The sequence below is a fragment of the Boleophthalmus pectinirostris genome, unplaced genomic scaffold (genome assembly GCF_026225935.1).
Source record: "Boleophthalmus pectinirostris isolate CB_2022bp ecotype Guang Dong unplaced genomic scaffold, ASM2622593v1 HiC_scaffold_2, whole genome shotgun sequence".
Lineage (NCBI taxonomy): Eukaryota > Metazoa > Chordata > Actinopteri > Gobiiformes > Gobiidae > Boleophthalmus > Boleophthalmus pectinirostris.
The window spans coordinates 29022720-29048148 of record NW_026571152.1 but is presented as its reverse complement, the minus strand read 5'-3'; the positions used below and the strand labels follow the sequence as shown (position 1 = coordinate 29048148).

Sequence of the window (25429 nt, the reverse complement as noted above, 5' to 3'; positions counted from 1 at the left end):
AGTTAAAAATGTTCATACTTTAATTGTGTGCATGCTGGCTTACAAATGGCATGTGTTGTGTTGTGTTTGCAGATAAAAAGGGCGACCCAGGCTGTTTCCAGAATAAGAGCGCTGAAGAGGCTTGTGTGGCTGTGAAAATCGAACACTCGAGAGGTGAGGCAGCACCTGCTCTACACACTGGTACACAGACCAGCTTATATTTGCCTCTTAGACTCTATATATAGATGGACATAGCTCACCCTCTAACCACCACATTTCAAATAGAAAGTGAGTATGGGTACACTTCAGGCTTGTTGACACTTTCTCCGATTCACTTTGCGTTGAAAACATTTCTCCCCTCTCTCTGTAACTGCCGCTGTAAGGCTTCTCATTTTGGTCTTAAAAAGTTCATATTAACCTGCTCCACATGATAGTGGTGCTTTTATTTTGCAATTTTGTCCGTAAATCAATTCCTACTCCTAATATGGAATCCAAATCCTATCCAAATTCTTCTCTCTTTGCTAACCCTGGTGAGCTTCATTTAACTGGAGTCGAACGCTTTGGATGACACAATATTCGTCATACAGGCTATGATTTACACACAAGTGTCTGGCTCTTATAGAACTGAAGTTATTAAAGTTTTCTAATGTAATTTTGGTTGAGTCACTCTGCTCTATTGCTAAGAATGGGAGACAAGATCTTGTGAGATAAAAAAAAGATTGTGCACACATGAAGAAAATGATCTTGTTAGTTTACTTTTTTCTTTGGTCAGTTAACGTAATCATTAAACATATTGCAAAGGGATTTAACACAGAAATTATGCGTAACATTAAAGTTATTCTACAGACCGAAGGGGTTTAGGCTGAAGTTTTAACACTTATTCTGCCCAGCTCTATTAACATATAGAATAGGATACAAGATAGCAGTGACTTTTTTCTATTTAGTTTACATCTAGATTAGACAAAAAGAGTTAGGGGCTGGTAAATTACATCTCTTAAAAAGCTGAATTTCAAAATTTCACCTTAATCTCCTGTCTTGTCTCATTTTGTGGAAATTGTGTACCAGGAAATGACTTTGATTTCCAGTCCAAAGCCCAAATATTATATGAAATTTGCTTTTATTCAATATTTATATCCACAAAAATATTGGTTATAGCTTTGTATTACTAATAATGTTATGTTAAATTGTCAATAATGATATAAAAGACTATTGTATTCCATTTGCTTTCTACAATGCTGCTCTAAAGAAACACAGCCATGTCCAGGGACTTTACTCTTATTTACTGTGTGAAAATACATCTCAACATCTCATTAGAAATCTTGTTTACAACATTTAGTTTGTTCATTTTTGTAAAGGAAAAAAAAACAGCCAAGGTTGTACGGGACAGTCAAAAGTGTGCACCTTACACTTTGCAGACGCTGAAGAAGCGACTCTATTTTTATCCCACCTTTGTGTGTGTCACGGTGATGAATGACCGGCCCCCTCTGGATCGCACTTTCCACTGCTATTTCTCACTTTTTCTCATTTTCCTCTTCACTTTATGTCTACACTCTCATTTGTTCCTAAAATGAATCCCACAGTATTTGCATCTGCGTCTTCACCCATATTTTAATATTTTTTGTCCTGTTCGTTGTATGATGGCGGTAAGGGTGGGTCATATTGACAAAAATGAATTATGATTTTTTTTTTTTTTTATTTAGTTTGCATTATCTCAAAAGTTATTTAGACAGTGTTTTCTTTGTTGAGGTTCAACTATTGCATAAAATGTGAATGGCCCATAAAATTAACCACAAGAATGAAGAAATATCACAGTATATTCTTTTTTGGAAAATTACACTAAACATTTCGGTTCATTGAATTTTTAATTGTCTTTTTTTGCTGTGGTATTTAATCGCTTTGTTTATAGACAGTATACTTGATATTCTAATGTTCTCCAGTAACAACAATTGCGATATTATTTTTAATTTAATCTCCCTCCCATCCCTACATTGTGGTCACATACAGTATTAGTTAGCAGTACAATGGGTCTTAATCCACGGCTGGGTTGGGATTAGAGGATGAACAGAGGTTAATCTGAAGAAAGTCTGTGGTGTTTAAAGGGCTCATATTACACTTTTTTATGATCTATGTTATGATGTTGTTTCTTCATCACAAACATACCTGGAGTTTTGTTTTGTTTAACACACAAACCCTATATATTTAGGATGAGTTTGCCTGTCATACGGAAAGCACTCTGTTCCACCTTGTGATGTCATGTCAATAGAGGAAGTGCTTCACTGTGTTTTTAAACTCCATACACCTTCAGACCTGGAATTTTCAGTCTCCACTAAACAAAAGGTAACAGCTAACTTGAAAATAGCAGCTTCATAAAGTCACTTCATAAAGTGGAACAGATCATTTTGAGTTTTGGAGATGCAAACAGCTTAATAGGCTCTATCCAAGTTTACATCACAAACCAGGAAGACGTTTGGAAAGATGCGATTACAGCTTCCGGTGTAGTTCCTGACACTAGGCTCGCCGACCAACTGTGATAAAACCCACTGAAGTAAATGTGATCATCGGTAAAATGAAGACTGCATATGTATGTGCTGTTTGGAATCATCTTGAATTTGGCGCCTCATCTCTTCTAATGGCATGTACCCAGTGCGCTCGAAGTTGTGCATCAGTTTGGAAATGATGAAAACTGAGGTTTGGTTGTAATTGTTGATTGTTGATGCCAAACATAACGGAAAGCTACAATGACATTTAGACAAAGAAAACTGCACCTGGGAAGTTGTAATCGCATCTTTCTTCCTGGTTTGTGACCTAAGTGTGAATTGATTACATGAGTGTGAGGATTACTCAAACATGTGTGAATAAACAAAAAACACAAGTCCAGGTATGTTTTTGAGGAGATAACGACATTTTAACACGTCTTAAAGCTCACAAGAGTCAATTTTGCATAATATAGGACCTTTAAGAGAAAGTGCTAATGTTATGCCCACATTATTATTATCACATACAGACGGACACATGTGCTGTTGATGTGAGACTTCAGACAGAATGTTATTGTCTTATGTCTTGGGTGTGCAATGTCTGGGGAACATTTGAGTCGGTGCTTTGTTGTTGGAAATTGGAATGTAAATTACTTATCTGATGTTGAATTTCCCTCTATATTGAATAAAATAATTTGCTTGATGTTCTAAATCTTTATCAACACAATCCTCTTTGATCCCTATATCATATTTTAGTGTTAAAATTACTGTGAGAAGAAACTCTATTACAATTATACACGATAATCAACACCATGATCAAGCAACAGTGAAGTCATTGTTTTTCACTGTCCAGTAGATCAGATTTCCTCTAGTATGTGACCATCTGAAACCCAATAGTCTGATTGATAGAGTAAAGTTAAAGATTCTATAATTACACAAAAACATTCCTGGGGTGGTGTTTGGTCATAATGCTTTGCTCCACTTTGTGATGTCACTACTCATTTAGGGATGCACCAACACCGATACTGATATTGAATATTGGCGTTGATACTGAAAAATTATCTGGATCAGGTATAGATGCATCACGAATTTCGGACTTCCAGTCATTGTGCAATGCATACTGGGATTGTTTCTCTGAAAAAGTGAGCATCAAACCGCCATGTTTGTTTTCACAATGGGATGCATCTACTGACAAAGCCAGTCTTTTCAAGCCTTTTGACCTATATCGCTTTTATTTCTGGTTTTGATATCTTCATATTTTAGTTTTAGGATTCAGACATTGTAATTGTGTTTTTGTTGGATGTCCTAACAGCAGAAAACAGCTTGAGAAATGGACTTCCGAAGATTGCAACTCCATAAATGCAAAAGGGAATCAGATCTGTGTGAGTGCAAACCTCCATTCAAACTGTTTCCCTTCCCAGCAGAATTGAAAAATAGTGAAAGGCGAAGGTGATGGGCAGTACTGATACACAGGAACGACGAAAAAGGAAACCTTTGACTGCCTAAGAAATCATCCCGAGTTTGCAGAGAACATTTTGTATGTGGAGCGCCATCAAAGTGGGATCCCGTTTGTTAAGCGAGAGGTACAGAAGACAAACAGGCTGGGCTTGCACTTTCTTATTCTTGTGGCTTTACAGCAACATTAGGTCTTGGTCGCTTTGCAGTGGAAGGTGTTTCTTGGTGAACAGCTGGTGCCTTTCGTTTTGGCGTAGACTTTTTAAATTCGTAACCAAGGTTGAGCGAGGGTTTTGCTTTGATGGCTCCACATACAAAATGTTCGCTGCACTCAGGATGATTTCTTAGGCAGTCAAAGGTTTCCTTTTTCGTCTTTCCTGTGTATCAATACTGCTCACTACTCACTAGTTTTCTATTCCGTTGGGAAGGGAATCCATTTGAATAGAGGTTTGTGGCCAAACAGATCTGATTCCCTTTTGCAGTTATGGAGTTCGCAAACAAATTCCTTGATGACCGAATCCCAAAAATAAAATATGACAATATCAGAACCAGAAACAAATGCAATATGGTTCAAAAGACTAGAAAAGATCAGCTTTGTCAATAGACACATCCCACTGGGAAAACAAACATGGCTGTGTGCAATGACCGGAAGTCCAAAATTCGTGATGCGTGTATTGGTTCCACGTCGGTTCAGCTGATATTGTGACTGGGCATTTAATTGGATGGAAGAAGAGTATTTCCATCCTAAATTTGAACTAGAATGTCTCATAATATGATATAATATAATAACTTTTATTCATACAAAGCTAATCTGTAGTTATGTGAAGGAGAAAGAACAATTAATTCACAGTATTGGATCTCCTGTGTAATAAGTTGTATTTGTTGTGTTGTGTTTTAAAGAAATTAGTGCCATTTACAGTCCCTACACTGGTATCGGTTCATACTAGGTATCGGCAGTTAGAGATATTAGTTAGTGACCTGAAAAAGCTGGATTGGCGCATCTTTAATCTCCTTGCAACTATAGTGTGACTTCAATTATTAGAGTCATCAGTTAAACAAATAATCTTGGCATTTCTAGTGCAGAGTTTAATTAGAAGACAATTTGTAAGCAGCGATGCCGGTTATCCTAGACAACTATTTCTTTGCATTCAGTTTTCATCATAATTCCAAGATTGACTTCCTGCCTCTGACACCTGTTTGCAAATATAAACAAACCATATTACAGTAATAGAAACTGAGGTAAACTCCTTCTTGCTAACTCTGCAGGTATGTAGTCACTGGAATTTAACAGGTTGGACTGGTCTGTTTAAAGTACCTGTCATTCCAATAGCCGTAAGTGTTGTTCTGAGCTATTTGGCTGTCTTCACACCTTTTGTAAGATATGTACCACAATACTGTTTGCAACTTTCTCATGCACTGAAAGTTAGCAGCAAGAGAAAATTATGACCAACTAAATATAAATGTGGTTTCCTGTCAAACCATGTGATTGATATATATAATTCAGAAATGGACAGGGAGGAACTCACAACAATCTGCTAAGCATGGACAGGCCGTAGTTCCTTGTGCAAGCTTCTGCAAAAGGTACAGTTTTTCTGATTTTACAAGTTCATATTTTAGTATTTGTAGGACTATAGTTGACTAAAACATGCTCAGTGTATTTATGTGCAATATGCATTATTTTCTTGGTGAGATTTCTGAATGTATTCTTAACCAAATAAAGGCTGAAAAGGGAATAGAGGTTTTTAGTTAGACAATATTTATAGATAAAAATGACTTATTGACAAAAAGTTGAAATAGTTTGTTCTTTTTGACATTTAGACTTCATAGTATAATATTAAAGGTCCTATATTATGCAAAATTGACTCTTGTGAGCTTTAAGTCATATTATAATGTTATAACCTCCTCAAAAACATACATGGAGTTCTGTTTGTGTTTTGGTAACCCTTTTTTATTAGTCTGTCTACATCTCCAAAACTAAAATGCTCTGTTCCACCTTGTGATGTCATGAAACGGTAATTTTCAAGTTAGAGATGCACAATCCCAGGTCTGAAATTATCTAAATTATTCTAGTGCTGGTTGTGGACTTTAAAAACACAGTGGAGCACTTCCAGTATTACTACATGACATCACAAGGTGGAGCAGTGTTTTCTGTTTGAGAGAACACATCCTAAATATGTAGAGCATGTGTGTTGAACAAGTGTAAATGAAACAAAACACAACTCAAGAATGTTTTTGATGAGAAAACCGCATTATAATATGGAGTAAGAAAGCTGTCAAAAATATTCGTGCGCGTAAAATAGAAATCCGTGCGTATTTGGGAAATCCGTGCATATTTGGCTGTAGTTGCGCATAAAATAAATATTTGTAAACTCACAAATGACTCCAGTCGTACATAAAATATATTGTGTGTATTTTATCCATCAGAATACGAATTGAAAAATTACGACGTCATGAATTACAATCACAAAATGAAAATTTACGATTACGCTTTCATCAGTACGAATACGAATTCACAGACGGAACTTTACTGTCAAAAATACGTCATCACTTCACAGACATTATCCATCGAGCAGAAGAAACATCGATCAAGATCAAGACTGTGCATGCTCAAGTTTGTAGCAGAGGGTAAACACAGAGTAATAGCACAAGAAGCTACAACAGCGACCAACAAGTGGGTTAATTAAAATCTATTGTAAAAATGTCTTGAATTCGGGAACCGAACGCTGCTGTATATAATATTGTGTAGAAACACCTCCTTTGAACGGGAAATTGCACCTATATGTTAGATAACATAGTGGTAGCCAGTTGGCTAACATCCGACGTAACGTTATCCCAGGGCTAATTAACAAATATCGGCGTTCTCTGTATGTTTAGATTAAAACATTCACGGCTACAGCCACAGCGAGCATCAGTCAGTCTTAACCTTCATCTCAGCTGCATTTCAGACAATGGGTTTTTCATGAGTTATAATGGGTTATAATTAGCAAATCCATCCACGTTACAGTGATGTTAAACTTACCGGTAAATACTGTAAACATACCAAGGTGTTACCTGTAAACACGAACATTAATTGTTGCTGGAAGCTGCATTAAACTGTAATGTGTAACATTTCATTGGCTGTGACGTCGTAACCAGGACAGTTTGGTAGTGTTTGGCGTAAACTGGGACATTTCAGCGTCCCGAGGAACTTTTGGTGGCATTTCATGCAAGAAATGCAGCTGAAGTGAAGACTGACTGATGCTCGCTGTGGCTGTAGCCGTGAATGTTTTAATCTAAACATACAGAGAAGCTGATATTTGCTAATTAGCCCTGGGATAACGTTACGTCGGATGTTAGCCAACTCCTACCACTATGTTATCTAACATATAGGTGCAATTTCCCGTTTAAAGGAGGTGTTCCTACACAATATTATACAGCAGCGTTCGGTTCCCGAATTCAAAACATTTTTACAATAGATTTTAATTAACCCACTTGTTGGTCGCTGTTGTAGCTTCTTGTGCTATTACTCTGTGTTTACCCTCTGCTACAAACTTGAGCATGCACAGTCTTGATCTTGATCGATGTTTCTTCTGCTCGATGGATAATGTCTGTGAAGTGATGACGTATTTTTGACAGTAAAGTTCCGTCTGTGAATTCGTATTCGTACTGATGAAAGCGTAATCGTAAATTTTCATTTTGTGATTGTAATTCATGACGTCGTAATTTTTCAATTCGTATTCTGATGGATAAAATACACACAATATATTTTATGTACGACTGGAGTCATTTGTGAGTTTACAAATATTTATTTTATGCGCAACTACAGCCAAATATGCACGGATTTCCCAAATACGCACGGATTTCTATTTTATGCGCACAAATATTTTTGACAGCTTTCTTACTCCATATTATAACATCAGACACTGGCGTAATTTAGGACCTTTAATTAGAGCCCGACCGATATATCGGTTGGCCGATATTATCGGCTGATATGGGCACCTGGATGCATATCGGCTATCGGCCGATATGCTTGCTGATAGGGGCCGATATTTCACGTGGGCATGTGATACATCGTTAAAAATCTTAGACTCTCTACATTCTGTTCATTTAATCCAATTTACAGACAGATAAATGTGGCTGCCGCATCAGTATTTATCTACGGAGTCATTTGTCTGTGTGTGTCCATACTGTCCCTGAACACACCTCAGAGTCGCGTCACTCGCGCGTGTTTGTTTACACCTGCAGACACAGATCCAAACACTGAGATTATATTCTTTTTACAGACAATCGGTTTGAGTCTGGATTAAAAGGACTTTTATTAGTTCAGACTTGTGATGTAAGGAGGAGCCTGTGTGAGGCTGAGTGTTGGAAATATGTCGACTCTGAAGCTAGTTTTGATCATTTGTATGGGTTAGCTGCTGTAGCTTCTGCACATAAACAGACTGTTTTCTATTGGTCTATTGTAAATTGATTATATTGGCCGTATATTTGTTACTGGACCTGCACTGATATGTAAATGAGCTGTGAATAGACGTGTGAATTATGACATTTGCGCATATAATAAATTACCGCGGCGCGCACGTATTTACAGCTAAAGGCTAATAGCGATTGTTTATTTACTAGTTATGGGTCCGTCGCGAACGAAATGACTCTTAGAGCCGGCTCTTTGAAGCGAACGACGGGAGCCTGATCCTTATTGGGAGCCGTGTTTTCTCTTTCTCTCACTTTTTTTCTCTTCACGCCACATGCAGACTCGTGGTTTGACAGCGGCAGCGGCTGAAAACGAAACTTTGAGAAATTTGCGTGTACATAGGATAAAGAAAAGGAGCATATTTGGCTGTAGTTTAGCATAAAATAAATAAGTCCCAGTTTAGTCCTTTTTCAGTCCTGGTTTAGACCTGGTTCAGTCCTGATTCAGTCCTGCTTTAGACATGCTTTAGACCTGCTTGCAACAAAACAATCTGAAGAGCCGCTTGGGAGCCAAAAGAACCAGCAGCTTTTAGTGAGCCGAGCCAAAAGAGCCGGTTCTCTAAAAAGAACTGGAATACCCATCACTAGTGTCTAGAATGTGATGCAAAAATGCCTAAATAAACCCAATTTAAAATCCACCAGAGCCAAACCTGTTTTTTTTTAAACAATTCAACATTTACAGTGAATTTTTACATCACTAAATATATCGGCGATTATATCGGCTATCGGCAGCTCCAACTCCCATTATATCGGTTTCATATCGGCCACAGCAAAATCCATATCGGTCGGGCTCTACCTTTAATATCTGCCTGAGAATTTTCTTATTATTTGCAATAGAGCCCGACCGATATGGATTTTGTTGTGGCCGATATGAAACTGATATAATGGGAGTTGGCGCCGCCGATAGCCGATATATTTAGTGATGTAAAAATTCACTGTAAATCTTGAATTGTTTAAAAAACTTAGGTTTGGCTCTAGTGGATTCTAAATTGGGTTTATTTAGGCAACATTTATTGTTATTCTGACTCTTTACATCATATTTACATACAGTAGATTGGCCTAATGGCATTTTTGCATCTTTTTCTAGCTTCTAGTGATGGGTATTCCAGTTTTGTTTTGTTTTTTTGGAGAACCGGCTCTTTTGGCTCAGCTCACTAAAGCAGCTGGCTCTTTCGGCTCCCAAGCGACTCTTGAGATTGTTTTGTTGCAAGCAGGACTAAACCAAAACTGGACCAGGACTGAAAAAGGACTAAACCAGGACTAAAACAGATTTAAACCATGTGTAAAACAGGACTAAACCAGAACTGAACCAGGACTGAGTGTCGGGAATCGGTCTCTATCTCTCTCTCAAGCCCAAGTTTAGTCCTGCTTTATTTATTTTATCCTGAACTGCAGCCAAATATGCCCTTTTTTTTTAATCCTATGCACACGCATATTTCTGAAAGTTTCGTTTTCAGCCGCTGCTGCTGTCAAACTACGGGTCTACATGCAGCTTGAAGAGAAAAAGAGAAAACACGGCTCCCAATAAGAAGCATGCTCCCGTTGTTCGCTTCAAAGAGCCGGCTCTAAGAGCCGCTTCGATCGCGACCGACCCATAACTCCTAGTTAGTAAACTATCGCTATTAGCCTTTAGCCGTAAAAACGTGCGCGCCGCGGTATTAATTATATGCATAAATGTGGATCATTCACACGTCTATTCACAGCTCATTTACATATCAATTCTGGTCCAGTAACAAATGTACGGACAATATAGTCACTTTACAATAGGCCAATAGGAAACAGCCTGTTTATGTGCGGGAGCTACAGCAGCTAATCGCTAACAGATAACCTAAACTAGCTTCAAAGTCGATGTATTTGAAACACTCACCGCTCACACAGGCTCCTCCTCACATCACAAGTCTGCACTAATAAATGTCCTTTTAATCCAGACTCAAACCGATTGTCCATAAAAAGAATATAATCTCAGTGTTGCGCACGGCTGCGGGTGTAAACAATAGCACGTGAGTGAAGTGACGTCACTCTGGGGGTGTGTTCAGGGACAGTACGGACACAGACAAATTACACCGTAGAAAAATACTGATGTGGAGCCACATATTAGGACATTTATCTGTCTATAAATTGGATTAAATGAACATAATGTAGAGAGTCCAAGCTTTATAAGGAGGTATAACATGCCCACGTGAAATATCGGCCCATATCAGCAAGCATATCGGCCGATAGCCGATATGTCTCCAGGTGCCCATATTGGCCGATAATATCGGCCAGCCGATATATCGGTCGGGCTCTAATTTGCAATAAAGATATGGTTTATTGTGCAAGATAAAAAAGCAGAAGGAGTGTGGCTCTTGCTTCATCTTCCTACTGAGATAATGGTACAGCATTGTTAGTTATTAACTTGAGAATGTGGCAACTTTCAAATGTCTATTGTCTCTTTTTATTTGAGTTTGAAATAATTTGTTAAAAAAATGTAGACAGAATTTTTTTTTTTTATTAAGTAGAGAATAACACTGGTTTGTTCAAAGCTACAAAATTGCATATGTTGTGTTTTTTTTTTTTTTTTATAGATACATGTGTTATATTGTGGTTAGATTGTTCAGAGTAGCTCTATGGAAGCCACTTAAAGATGTGTGTGTGTGTGTGTGTGTGTGTGTGTGTGTGTGTGTGTGTGTGCGTATGTGAGAGAGAGAAAGAGAGAGGGGGCGGGGCCTGTGTCCCTGAGCCTGTCCTTCACTGCCGTGGCTCAGCTGAGTCACTACATGCTGTTGCTTGTCTGGGATGATCGCATGGGACTTCCACACAAACGCTCTGCTGGATTCTCTGCCAAACATGCCCCCTATATAAGGATGCTTTACTAGTGGCTACATATTCTAAGCACGTGGTGAGTAGGTCCTATTATTTAGATGAATAAACAGCCAAATAGAAAGATGTGTTTTGCAATGCTATGTTAAGACGATTATGTTGTGGTCGTGCCTGTATTTACGCTTGATTGTTTGGGTGATAATTTTGATTTCTGATTTTTTAAAAGGATCTGCTTGGATTGGAAACACTTTGTGGTTCCAGGAAATAGATAATACTTTTGCACAGTTGGAATTTTGAATCAGAAAATCAACCACTAGGGGTCAGAAAAGCTGTATTCATGTATTATAAGGTGAGATTTGTAAAGCTCGATTCTAATAAAAAAATACTTTTATTTACTAAAGTGATGCCTTGGTTGCATAGTCAGTTTTGTGGTGTACAACTGAGGTGGCGTAATTTATTGCCAGCGGAACTAAAATTCAAGATCTTAGTTTTCTAACTTCACTTTTGCAAGCTATAACAGTCTTTGAAGTTTGTCACTTGAGTTGTAAACACAGGAGTAGTCTGAAAATATGTTAATGTTGTGTAAATTAGAAACCTGCTTTGACTCTGTGGATGCCTTTAAAACAGACCTAAAGACTTATCTCTTTGAGCAAGCATTTTAATCTTTATGGTGAAGCCTTTTGTGACAATATGTCTCTGAAAAGCGCTTTATGAATTAACTTTACGTATTTACTTACGCACTTTAAACATGCCGAAAGCTGTCACGTTGTTGAAAGCATGAGGAAAACAAAAGAGCGGCTCAGTACACAAATAGGGTGGGGACATACGTTGCTTGCTTACAGGTGTGTCTTGAAGTGTTTTCTCACAATTGCAAAATCAGTTAGTGCACACATATTTGCCAGACATTTTGGGGACAGGTGTGGGCGGGGCTTAAGGTCAGGTAACATAACCCCGGGGCAGGTGGTGGGGTAAAGTGGGGGTAGTGTAGAAAGCATGCGGTCATGGCTCTCTCAGGAGAATTAAAGCTGCTCTAATTATGTCGAACTGACCGGGAAAAGAGGATTAGCAGCTTGTCTGTGCTTCTGAAGGTGTGCAAATGGTTATTCTATTGTTATTTTGCAGTGACATCATGCTGGGAGTGTTTTATAATGCTTTTCTATTTGCAGAATGTTCAGTAGTTTCCATGATGACACAATGCCCACATTAGCAGAAACTGGCAAAAAACATTTTAAGATTGTCTGAAATAGCTTGTAACTATAATGTTATTAGAAAGGTACTTGTTTAACAGCACAAATCATCTCACCTGTTGTAGTTCCAACCAAAAATCAGCTCTACCTGGTCAGACTGTTAAAAATAAAGCACAGATTAAAGTCTAACTTAAGATTCTAACAGACAGTGCTTCCAGTTAGCGTCACACCCAGGGCATGTTGATGATGTCAAAGTGCCAAGTGTGCAAAGTATCAATATTTCTTTTTTTTTTTTTGGTGTTCGGATTGTTGCTGTTGCTTGTGCTTGCATCCATTGGCATAGAAATTGATTTATTTGAACTTTTGCAAAGACCTCTGTGAGATGATACATTTTACTGTTTAAACTAGACAGATGAACTATTACAGAATTGTCTGTGGTTGTAAATTAGTTGTTGTTTACTAAAGTGCTTGTGAATTCCTCAGAGGCTTTATTCACATGTGCACCAAAATCTGATAATAATCTGATTTCTAGACATTTAAGATTATTTAAATGACATGCAAATTGTAAAATCACGTGTGAGGGTGATTGATCAGAAAGAAATTAGATGATTTTGCTTTTCACATTTCATTTAAATAATCATATAACTCAAAAACTCTGCAAAAAATCTGCCATTTATCAGATTTTGAGTGAGCATGTAACCTCAGACAGTGTGACATGATTCTATGAGACAGATTCAGTACAAGAGCTTATGCAAGCTAATGAATCCTTATCTTTATAAAAACTGGAACATCTGAAATCTCTTTAATTAAAATTTTCATGCATTTTTATAGTTTTCACAAATTGCATGTATGAAAATCAGTAATTAGTATTTTTTTTAATGCTGTTTTCCCATGACTTCCATCCAGCTGTTGTTTTGACCAGACAGACATGTTGACAATAGTAGAAAAGAGTGGCCTTGAGCGCTTCCTACAAAAACATCCAGTCTGTCGCTGTTTGGGGCTCAAATCTGTACACTGAGGCATTTCCTCTTAATACTACAGTGTTCCCAAAGCCAAATAAATGTACAGATTTTTACCCAAAGCTTATAACAAAATGTAATTCAGTTTCAGACACCAAAGAAAAAAAAAATCTTGTTTACTCTCTGGTATAATTTTCATTGAATCTCCAAACTGACTGAAGTAGGCGCAGGTGGTGAAGGCTCCAGAGGCAAATATAAACTGTGGGCAGGTTTAAGAAATTATGTCGTTGCCATGGTAACACATTATCATTTTATGCCATTTGGGGAATGTTCATTTCGACTTCAGACTTCCTTATTTGAATCGTTGGCGTGTCTTACTTTCAGTTCACAATAATATCACATGTTATACGATACATTTTAAGACACTGCACTTTTCTCTCACTGCCGCGTGTCTTTGGTTTAAACAGGCCTCAGATGTGAGAGCTGCACACATGGAGGAGGCAGACCAAGCGCTGGTGCAATGGTGGCGACTGGCTCCTGTTCCTAATTGAGTCAATAAGGCGAAGGCGGTGCAATGTGTCACTTTTCTAAAGCTTTAATGAGCACATGCCAGAAACAGTTCCTGAGAGAGGAAGTAGAGGTCAACTTTCTGTAACAGCTATGTCAAAAGAACTTCATTCTGAGATCCGAGATACATGTGATCTCAACTGGTTTTGACTCCAGTGTGAAAGTGGTGTTTTAATGACAGCAGATGCTTTTGGTCAAGGAGAGGTGATGCAAAAAGTATAATATTATATTTTGAACAAAGACGAACATGGCTGAAATGGTTTAAGTCATGCACGAGACTCACACAAGTTTTTACTGATGCGTCACTGCTTTGATGTGGTCTTACTGAGAATGGACTGCTTCACTACACTTATTATAAAACTGTGTCTGTAAAATTGTAATGTTTCTTCTCACCAATGTCAAATTTAAAGGAAGGGTTTGTAGCCTGTGTGGTTTAAAATGAGCTACACCCACAGTTGAATCTTGGCATGCCTCATGTGAAAACTCTGAACCTCCAGAATTCACTGAGCTGCAAAGGCTGCACTAGCATTGATTCATGATTGGGTGCAAGTGCAGGGGTTTTAGTAGAGTGTTTAACTCAATCAGGGGATACGTATAGGTCATGTTTATGAAATTTAAACAAAAAATTATACATACCGTTGCTTTAAATTTGTGCACGTCCAATATTAATAGTATCCAGTGATTTCACCCTTTAAGCAGTAACATTTAAAGGACCCATATTACACTGTGTTATCAGGTTCTTTTTACAGAGTGGTCACGTGATGTTGCTGTGATGTGTGCGGTTAGCTGATCTATCCAGGTTTTGGCGCTGTCTCAAAGATAGCCGACCGAATACTTCACAGCAACATCACGTGACCACTCTGAGGAAGATCACTAGTGAGCAGCCGAAACTGTCAGGTATGAAAACAAACTCTTGGTCTGAAAAAGAACCTAATAACATAAATTATCGGAGGACCAAGGGAACGTCATTAGCCCATATTACACTGTTTTCTGATGTGTTATAATGTTGTTTCCTCATCAGAAACATACCTGGAGTTGTGTTTTATTTCATTCACACATGTTTAACACACAAATCCTGCATATTTACACTGTGTTCTTCTCTCAAACAGAAAACACTCTTATGATGTCATGCGGTATTACAGAAAGTACTCCACTGTGTTATTACACTTCATACACCTTTTCTATAGAATCATTTGGATGATTGAATGGCCCTGGAATTCACAATCTCTACAAAACAAAAGATAAAAGGAAAACTACCATTAGATGATCGTCCTAAGGTGGAACAGAACATTTTGAGCTTTGGAGATGACGACAGACTAATAATAAAGGTTACTCAAACATGTGTGAATGAAGCAAAACACAACTCCAGGTATGTTTTTGATGAGGTAACAGCATTATAGGATGGTTTAAAGCTCAATTTTGCATAATAAGTAAGTACACATACGAGTCTGACAGTATTACAGCGGAGGAGCAGATCCAGGCTGTATCCAGTACCCCCCTGTATTTACACAGTGTTGTGCTTAAGGCTACACTGTGGGCCATACTCTGCCTTTACCATATAGCACACATAACACTACACACCGTCTCTTAATGTGGCCCAAAGCGTACCCAAGCACATAATCTAGGAAAATTCCTGAGGCTGCACATTTAATTGATTGGTAATTTGGGATTCCATGTTTAGCCAGTATATGCACCCAAACGCAGCGTGGGAGCCCTACCAGTCAGACAGTCACACAATGTTGTCTTTAATTACAGCCACTGCAGTAAAAATAGAGCCGTGATCTTATGGCTCTGTGGTATTTTTCTGTTTCGCGTCCAGCATTTGGTAAGATAAAGATCAGTTTGGGGGGAAAGAGTTGTACCCCAAACAAGCAATTTGGAACCCAGTCAGAAACCGATTTAAACATAATGGATGGGCACAGGGCACGCTACATGCTTTAACTTTAGCAGGAGGATGTGTATAATTCTTATGTGTTGTTATGGCGATGCTGTAGTAAGTGTGTGAAAAAAGAGAAAATGAAACAAACAAAACATAGGGAAGTTACTGTATGTATATATAGGCCTGTCATGATAACATTTTGAAGCACATAGATTGAACGATAAGTGAATAGTAATAATTGTGACAGGCCTGGTGGTTTTTATTTCTGAATGGATTGAAAATAGTTTGATTTCTCTGTTTGAGTGACTATGATTTTTAATGTTACCTGACTTAAAGATTGTGGTTGAGGTAAATTTTAAAATGATTGAGGTTAGGGATTAGGGGTGTGCAAAAATATTGAAATAGCGATATATACTGTATCATATTGTTTAATGTGATGATACAGTATTGATATCGTGGGCTACTGTATCACTATATCGACAAGAGTATTTACAAAATTATTTTGTTACAGCACTACAGTTTTGTTGTTTTTTTTAGTGGAAGGAAGCTCGTTTATGAAACATATTTGAATTTAAATTTGAATTTATTCATGGAAAGCCCCATTTTCACAGTTTTGATGATTAAAAGGTTTGTGTTTCATATTCACTTTGCACAAGAAGTGGTTTAACAAAGACTTTTAGTATCACATCCGTGATTTAGCCTTTATTTTTCATTGAACCGTATCGAATCAATTTGAAATATATCGAACCAAAAGTACAATGTATCGAGGTATATATTGTGTATGTGTATCGAGATGTATCGTATCAGCAATTTCTTAATGATACTCAACTCTATTAGAGATGCACCGATCTAGATTTTTCTGTTCCTTTGTAAATTAGGTTTGCAATTATTGTTGTTTTTTTTTCATTAGTCGAGTAGTCAAAAGATTATTTCTATTGCAGATTTATTTTTGATGAAAAAACAGTGACTGAAATATATTTACAAATAAAGAGAAACACTGATGAAGTAATTCTTTTTCTATCCCTTTTTGCTATTTTGATTTAATAATAACATTTTTTGCATGTGTTTTAAAGTCTGTATTATCGAAATATAGCAAGGATTATTTAAAAGTCCTATATTACGCAAAATTTACTCCTGTCATCTTAAAGCCATAATGTTGTTGTCTGGAGTTGTGTTTTGTTTCGTTCATACATGGTTGAGTAACTCTTTATTATTACTCAGTCTACATCTCCAAAGCTGAAAATGCTGTTCCACCTTGTGATGTCATGTAGTGGTAGTTTTCAAGTTAACAACTTTTTACCTTTAATTCAGTAGAGATTGGCAGTTCCATGGCTGAAGCTATGCAAATGAGTGCAGCACTTCCTGTATTACTGCATGATATCACAAGCTGTGTTAAAGTGTTAAACCAGTGTGACTAAAACAATACACAATTCCAGGAATGTTTGTAATGAGGAAACATTATAACATAGATCAGAAAACAGCATAATATGGCTGCCCTTTAACAGCCAGCTACACACAGTCACATTTTTCTGATTATTTGTTTCAGCCCTATTGTAGATAGAGTAGGGGCAAGTCCGTTCCTGTCTGCTACGCTCAATTACCAGTACCAGCTCTGTGCATGTTATCAGTGAGGGCAGAAAGCAATTTTATACATAGTTCCCCTTGTTTAAACCCACTGCAACTAAAGTGACCACCATACATGGAAAGCAAGGGCCTAAAAGCATTGAAAGTAATGGAGCTGTTTCTCGGTTGCACCAGACATCCTTATTTGGGCATTTTCCTTATAGGCTGCTGCTGCTGTTAGTATGTAGGGTCAAAGAGTGGTGTATGTGGGCTACTGTAAACACTACCACTGGAGTAGAAGCATTAATCTAGCCTGCTGTGGTCTCCTGCACAGTGCTGTACCATCTGTGTCCAACTAGAATATAAAGTGTGTGGATATGCTCAAGGCTTGGATCATTAGTCTCTTAATCAAGTGAACTGTCTGACACCAGCTACTGTCTAGAGAGCTGCTGAGGCCTGCACTGTTTGTTAATCACTGTGGTTAAATACTATCGATAAAGGTAGCAAGAATTTGTATTGTAGACTAGAGATAGACCAACTTACTGACTAAAGGGTACACATAATGTTCTATGCGAAAGATCTCTTATAGGTTTGTGGTAAAATAGGGCTGTGGATGAGTTTGCTGTAAATTTACAATACAAAGTTGGGGGGAAAATACCCAAAATTAGCTCTATGTATCATCCCAAAAATATCGTACAGTGGTCCCTTGTTTATCGCGGGGATTATGTTCTAACCCGCAATAGGTGAAATCCTTGAAGTAGCTTTATTCTTTACAATTATTATATCTGTTTTAAGGCTGTAAAACTCCTCACCACACACTTTATACACTTTCATCAGACAGGACATTTATAACCCTTTTTGCATCCATCTTAAAACTTACCAAAGATTAACTTATTCCGTAATGGCACCCAACAGCCGCGTAACTTCTACCTTCTTTCAGCGTGTCCAGAAGTCCAACTTTTTGTGCGATGGTTTGCATCTTCCTCTGCCTTTTGGGTGCGACTGCAGGAGCCTTTGTCGGTGCAGAACGTTTCATCGACATTGTGGGTTTTGTCTGGGAGAAGACATGCAAACATACTGCACTTCAGAATCACACTGCTAGCACGCTGCTCGAACATTTATGTAAATTTGGCAAGCTGAACGCATTTTGCGTTATAGTGAGGGATGACTGTATAGAGATTGTTGGCCGTCGGTTTCTCTGGATTCTAAACATCATTATCAGCATCAGCCATGAACAAAACTCATATCGTTCAATCTCTATTGTAGACCTATAAATATAATAATAATTGGTTTTATATAGAACTTTTCACAGTAACACAAATACGCGTCACAAAACAAGTAAAGAGGAGCAGTCATGTGTTTAGGTTATAGTCTATGAGGAGAAGGTGAGTTTTGAGATGTTTTTTGAAGGTGTTTAGTTTCTGATGTGAAAGGGGAAAACCAAACCTGTCATCATATCAAATTCTGAAGCATGATATATTGGTACAGAGAAATATTGTAATAAACAACAATATTGAAAATATTTAATGCAACTGAAACAATACCAATAAAGCAGGATAATCTCAGTACATCATTTTGGAATAGACAGTGTCATTAAAAGGCCTGAGCTGCAACGCATGAATAACAGAATGAACCAGTAATTTGCTGTAGGAGTCACACATTCAACCCTCTGCAACTCTAAACTTATCATATTACAACAAAAAACCTTTACAAAAAAATTGTACACATGATAAATATTGAACCCAAAAATACCTTGTTCTGGCTAACATGTATTGAACATTAAGTCAAAATAGTAAATATGGTGACAGGCCTATTGTATTGTATCAAGTCTTATCAGTTCTTTTTTCATGGTTTCTTTCGTGTTGTGAATGTGGAGTGACTGTGTTGTCTGGTGTCCTGTGTTGTTTTGTCTTCTGTGATCATTGTTTGTCCAACTGGAATTTTTATATAAAGGAGGCAACAAAAGATAATCTAATCTAAATGTTTTCTAGTTAGTTCAGCAGCCGTATGAAAAGGGGTAAATGTTTTAATTCACACGTAGGGATAAATTAAAAGATCGAAGTGGTCACGCTCCATCTTCCGTTGGTCATTAAGTAGTTGAAGCACGGACATTCTGGTGCTGTATACAATTTAGCTTGAGCGTACTTGTGAATCTGGTGTGAGTAGCACCTCTTTTAATGCTACCAGCCTGCCTGTATTGTTTGTTTTTAGTCTAATAGAATGCTTTTCACATTGATAGTATTATTATTTCTTAGTAGGAACTCAGAAGGAGAAGTTGTCAATTTAAGGATGCAAATAAATAAATTGATTAATGCTAGTAGACTGTATAGATGGCTGCGTTCCAAATAGAAAGTTCACATGCGGCTCTTATGGCTCCTTCTGACCCTGGCTCCAATTGACTTACATTGGATTATTGTCATCCTCTCTCTGTAACTACTGCTGTGAGCCTCGTCATTTTGGTCTTAAAATGTTCGTATTAACCCACTCTACGTGATCCTGGTTGTTTAAAAAAAAAAAAGGAATTTCTATTTTGTCCGTCAAGAAAATGCTAATCATAATATAAAGTCTGGCTGCAAATTCTCCCCTGTAACTAGTAGCATCGCAAGCTTCATTCGTCACACTCGCTTAATCCACTTCTTTATACAGTCTGTTAATGATATCCTTTTTGTGTTCCCAGCTTTAGGCAGCAGCCCGTCCCCTGAGACAAACAGCTCCCCCAGTGTTCAGGAGTGTTTAAGTCGAGTCAGTGGAGGCAACAGAAAGAACAGGACCAGCCCCAATGGAAAAGGATCAGGGAGCAGGTCTCGCCTCGACTCCAAACCCAAAGGTACAGTATTGTGTATATGTGCAGTATACAATGCATTATACAGCTGTGAGAGTGTGTGGTACAAACATTAAGACACATATTGTGCTTCTGGTTGAGATATAGTTATAATTTTAAATCACAATATCCATCTAAAAATGACTTAAAAGAGGCAAGTCTGCTGATTAGAAAACTGTGGTGTCCAATGGCAGCAGATGTCACAGTACATATGTCATTTTTAAAAAGTTGTTGGTCGCTTCTATCGATAGCTGCACATCACACATCACACTAGCAAGAAGCTTTTTTTTTTTTTTCATTTGTACTAAAATGGCTTAAGTAAGTACAGAGCAGTGAGTGTGTACTGGTGGCAGTCGAATAGAGATTGATCAGCAATGTGGTGTTTGAAGATGCAAACGTGCAAACTTTGAAACAGTAAATGAGAAGGGCAAACAACTAGCCTATAACATGCTTAAAAGCTCTGAAAAGTTGAATTTGCAGAATAGGCCTGCTTTAAGTAAACAGTTTGTCTCATTATGAAGAGTGAAAGCTGTCACTGCTGCAGACTGTGATTCAGGGACAAAATATTGACTCTGCATGACTCTGTGTCAGGATCAGTTCACCTCTGAACATGATATAGTAATCTGGCAATGCTCTCCAAAACTTACAGGAATTTGCTTACATAAAGGCAGTGTACTGACTGTGACCCTTGTACTTCTCTTTATATAGCAATTATTAACCACTCGAAGCACAATGGACCAGTGTGTCACGGTGAATGGTAGAGAAAGCAAAACCAATGTAGTTAGTTTTCCTTTTGTCCTGCCTGACCCCTAAAAGCCCTTTTGGTTTAGTCAATGGTGAAATCATATTGATAGCTGCATTTACTTTGCAGTGACATTTGCATTTTTGCAGCTGAAACACTTTTCAGTGAATATGTTTGCCCAATCAAATCACAATATCCATCACATATCACAATATAAAGCAATTTAATATAGTGCAGTATATACAAAATAGTACTTTTATGGTCCCGTCATTAGATGTTTACACTGGTCTACAGTGCCCCCTTCAGCAACAACAAACAACAACACTTGACAAAAAAAGAGAAGAAAATGGCACAGACTTATTTCTGAACAGTGGTGGGTGAAGTACTCGATTTTGTTACTTAAGTAAAAGTACAGATACTGGAGCAAAATCAAAAATCTACTTCTAAAGTTCCTGTTTAAAAATGTACTTAAAGAGATTTTAATAAAGATCTTAATAAAGCTTCAAAAGTATGTTTTTATTTGTATATTTTTGTTAACTCAAACTATGAATGTCTTGTTCAAAAATGTAGTGGAGGGAAAGTACAGATACAAATGTAGTGAAGTAAAACTAAAAGGTCTCAAAAGTGAAAATGCAAGTACAGATAACTAAAATTATAACTCAGGTAAAGATTTACTTTGTTACTATTCTTAATACACAGTTATTTATTACTCTGTTTTTGTTTCCTTTAGTGCCTCCCAAACCTCCTCATCTGCAGAGCCCGGTGACCAGCCCGTCCTGTCCACTCCAGACCCAGAAGACTAAGGCCTTCCAAACACAGAAATCCAACATGGAGGACAGAGGAGGCGGGAGGGGGGCCGTGACCAAGGAGCGCCTCAAAGATAAGAACTCCAAAGTGTCAGACCTCATCAGCCGGTTCGAGGATGGCAGGTGAGCAGGTCTTTTAATCTGAAATCATAGAAAGAAATATGTGTGAATTTTTTTTGTATCCTTGAATCTGGATTGCAGAATGCTGGATAAGTTAATAAGACACAGGGCCCATATTACACTACATTCTGACCTATTTTAAAATGTTGATTCCTCATTATAGATGTGCCTGGAGTTGTTTTGTTTCATTCATGCATGTTTAACACACAAATTCAAGTTCTTCTTTCAAATGGAAAACACCTGTTCCACCTTGTGATGCCATGTTGTAATGCAGCATGTGCTCCACTGTGTTTTTAAACCTTCACTAGAATCATTTGTATAATTTCTGATCTGGAATTGCCAATCTCTATGGAACTAAACGTAAAAGGTAGCTGTAAACTTGGAAACTACCACTACATAACATCACAAGGAGGAAGAGAGCATTTTGAGCTTTGAAGATGTTGACAGACTAATAATACAGCTAATAATAAAACTCCAGGTCTGTTTTTTGAGGAGTTAACAGCATTAGACCATGGCTTAAAGTTCACAGGAGTCAGTGTTGCCTAATATAAGCCCTTTAATAATAACGAAGAAAACATCAGCGAATACCCATGGGAAAATATATTGATACTGGGAAAAAATCACCTTGGATATAATTGGATATTACTTTTCTTACTGATTACATGATCTCAATAAAAAATAATATGACACTACATGGTATAATTAAAACATTTATTTGTTGTGTGGAAAATCACATTCTATCTTTATCTGTTTTTTATATTATTATTACTGTAACAAAATCTATATTGAGGATTAAAAACATCCCTAATTTTAGTATTGTGACCAATTATCTAAAGAAAAAAATCCCTTGAACTTTTGTTTTACACTTTTAGCTTCCCATTATGGTTCCTGTTAATATGGAATAAATAAAATGTAAACGTCAAATAGGGAAGCGTTGGTACTTCCTGTTTAGTACGGATTGAAGGGAGTATGTGTCATTGATTTCATTTTATATTTCACTTCATTCCTGGAATAGACCTAAATTATATATCTGTAATCATTTCACTTTCACCTTGAAGACAAAGAGAGATAAAGTCGGAACAGCAGGTAACATTTCTTTATCAATTACAGCGCCTCTTTCATAGATTGTGAGCGGCCTCATTGATTAGCTATTGTTGTTGCTGATTCAGCTATAGACTTTCAAATAAACTGCGGTCAATGGCTTTAAAGTGGAATTTGTATTGACTAGACGAAAATTGCACCTGTTTGGTTAAATGGAACAGAAAGTGAGGTGAGATTGTAGAGGCAGAGCCATTTGCTGTGTTGCTGTATTTTTTTAATATATGATAATACAAATAAATACAAACAAAAATACTGTACAAGCAACAAAGAACAATACAAAAAGCATAAAAATAGCAGACAGAAGGCATACAAAAACAGACAATGACATAAACAGTTGATTATAAGAAATAAATAAATAAATAAAATATAATTAAATAAATATGGTATAAAATCAAGCTAAAACAAGCTAAAGGAAGGCTTACTGATAAAAATGAGTTTTAAGAAGTGATTTAAAAGATGATACTGGTGGTGCGAGCCTTATCTCCTCAGGCAGGTCGTTCCAAAGTCGAGGCGCCCGGACTGAAACGGCTAAATCACCCTTTGTCTGAAAGTTTTGAAAATGTATATGATATGGATAGATAGACAGAGAGATAGAGAGACAGATACTTTATTGATCCTGAAGGAAATTCAACTTTTGGCAACAGCAACATAGAAATGAACATAGCAACGTAGAAAAGATCCTCTTGCATTTTTCAGCTATTCTCTCTGTCATCTTTTTAAATAGTTTCCATAGAAAGATTTGATTGATTTGAAAGTATTGTGTGTATGTATATGTGTGTGTGCATGTGTGCGTGTGTGTGCGTGTATGTGTGTGAGTATGTGTGTCTGTGTGTGTGCTGTTATGTGCAGAATGTAGATATGTATAAAGATGAATGAAAGCACAAGGAAACTGGCTTTTACAAAGTGTTACGTACTATGGGATGTACTTTCTTTCTTGTATGACTTGAAATGAGCCAATAAAATACATAGCTTCATATAATAGAATCATATAATTTAGAAAAAAAAAAAGTTTTGCATTCTGTATTTTGTCAGTAAGAAGGGCAAGTGTATGATTTAAAATAGCAATGGATCGATATGGGTTTTTTTCATGTTCAATGCCGATACCAATGAGCTCTGCCGATATTTTTTGGGCAGATTTTGATTATTTTCCCCAAATTAAGATATTTAAATTTAGTACAAACTCACCCAAAGCCCTTTTACACAAACCAATAAGAGAACTGTGTATGTTTTTTTTTCTATTCCTGTTTCTATTAAAGTACTAAAATTAAGCTTTGTGTATATTTTTTTAGACTGCAGATTAACCAGAACAAACTATCGGCCTGTGATGGAGATTTAAGATTTAGCAAATACGCTCCAAATATCGGCGTCTTTAATTTTAAAAATGGGGAAGCATTAGTCATAGTAAAATTTTACAGTGTAGATCTAAGAAAATAAAGTAATCAGTGCTTTTACTTCCTTATGTCTGTTACATCTATTCTTGTAACACATTTTTCTTCCAGTATGCCACTGTTTTGTCATGTTTTCGTAATACTACACTATTCCTCAAGTAGGCCTGCTTTGCTGTCAGATTAGTAAGCCTGTCACAATAAATATTGCATCGATTTTCAATATATCAAAGCTGGAACTGTATTTTTTGGGGTCAATAAAATACTCAATGTACTTTTTCTTTGTGCTACGAGGAAACTTTTTTGTAGTTTTTTCAGCTATATACAATAAGATTTAAGCTGTAAATGGTTGAAGTTATAACTTCTAGGACTCATTACAGATGCACTTAAATGTTTTATCTGCTGTTTATTTACTGCAGCTTGTATTTTTATTTTTATTTTTAACAATATTGTAAATTAAGAATACTTTTTGTTACATAATTGAGTTTCAGTATTATCGTTTATCATCTATATTTACAAGATATGACACTTCAAAATGTGTTATTGTGTTATTGTGACAGAACTACAGGTTAGGTTGCAGCATTTGAAAACAGCATTAGCCTAATACACTAATCTGTTTCACATGGTCCTGAGTTGTCTTAAAGAGACGCTATCATTGTCGTCAAGCAAGTATTTTTACTTTAGAGAGGGTTCCTGCACAGCATATTTGTATACCAGCTAACTAACAATAAAATTCACTCTACTGCACCTGTTTGTTTTTGTGGTAAAGGTAAGAATACCGGTGTCACAGTCCAGAAATGAGTCATCTTGAGGGTTTCACCAGTCTGCTGTTCCCCTATTTATACGCACTTCCTGTTCCTACTGGACAATGTCTACAGGTTTAAATGTGACAAAAAACGTAGCTGCTGTGTTACTAAGAAACTAAGTCTTCATTTTAAAGATATGCCTCATGAATTGTTAACACTTTATAATAGCTAGAGCTTAATAAACCATGAACAGACTTATCCATATTGATCAGTTAGGGTTAGGAGTTATGATTATGATATTGATTAAGTAGTTAGTAAGTGTTCTTAATTAACTAATTTCCCATTATAAATTAAGTCACTGAGTTTTATTAAGGCTAATTAAAGTGTAGTTATTGTA

General features: G+C 37.0%; 1 protein-coding gene across 6 annotated transcripts in view; it reads left to right on the top strand.

Annotated features, from left to right (window-relative positions):
* Window positions 1-25429, top strand: part of fgd4a (FYVE, RhoGEF and PH domain containing 4a) — a 73428-nt gene that overhangs the window by 33627 nt on the left and 14372 nt on the right. For 5 of the 6 annotated variants that reach the window (XM_020934893.2, XM_055155964.1, XM_055155965.1 and 2 more), the window contains exons 2-4: window positions 73-153; window positions 19989-20138; window positions 21605-21803. In XM_020934893.2, the coding sequence (XP_020790552.1) occupies window positions 73-153; window positions 19989-20138; window positions 21605-21803 (430 nt within the window). Of the gene's footprint in view, window positions 1-72; window positions 154-11104; window positions 11236-19988; window positions 20139-21604; window positions 21804-25429 lie in introns of those variants that run through there. The other variant, XM_055155968.1, reaches the window with a different exon arrangement.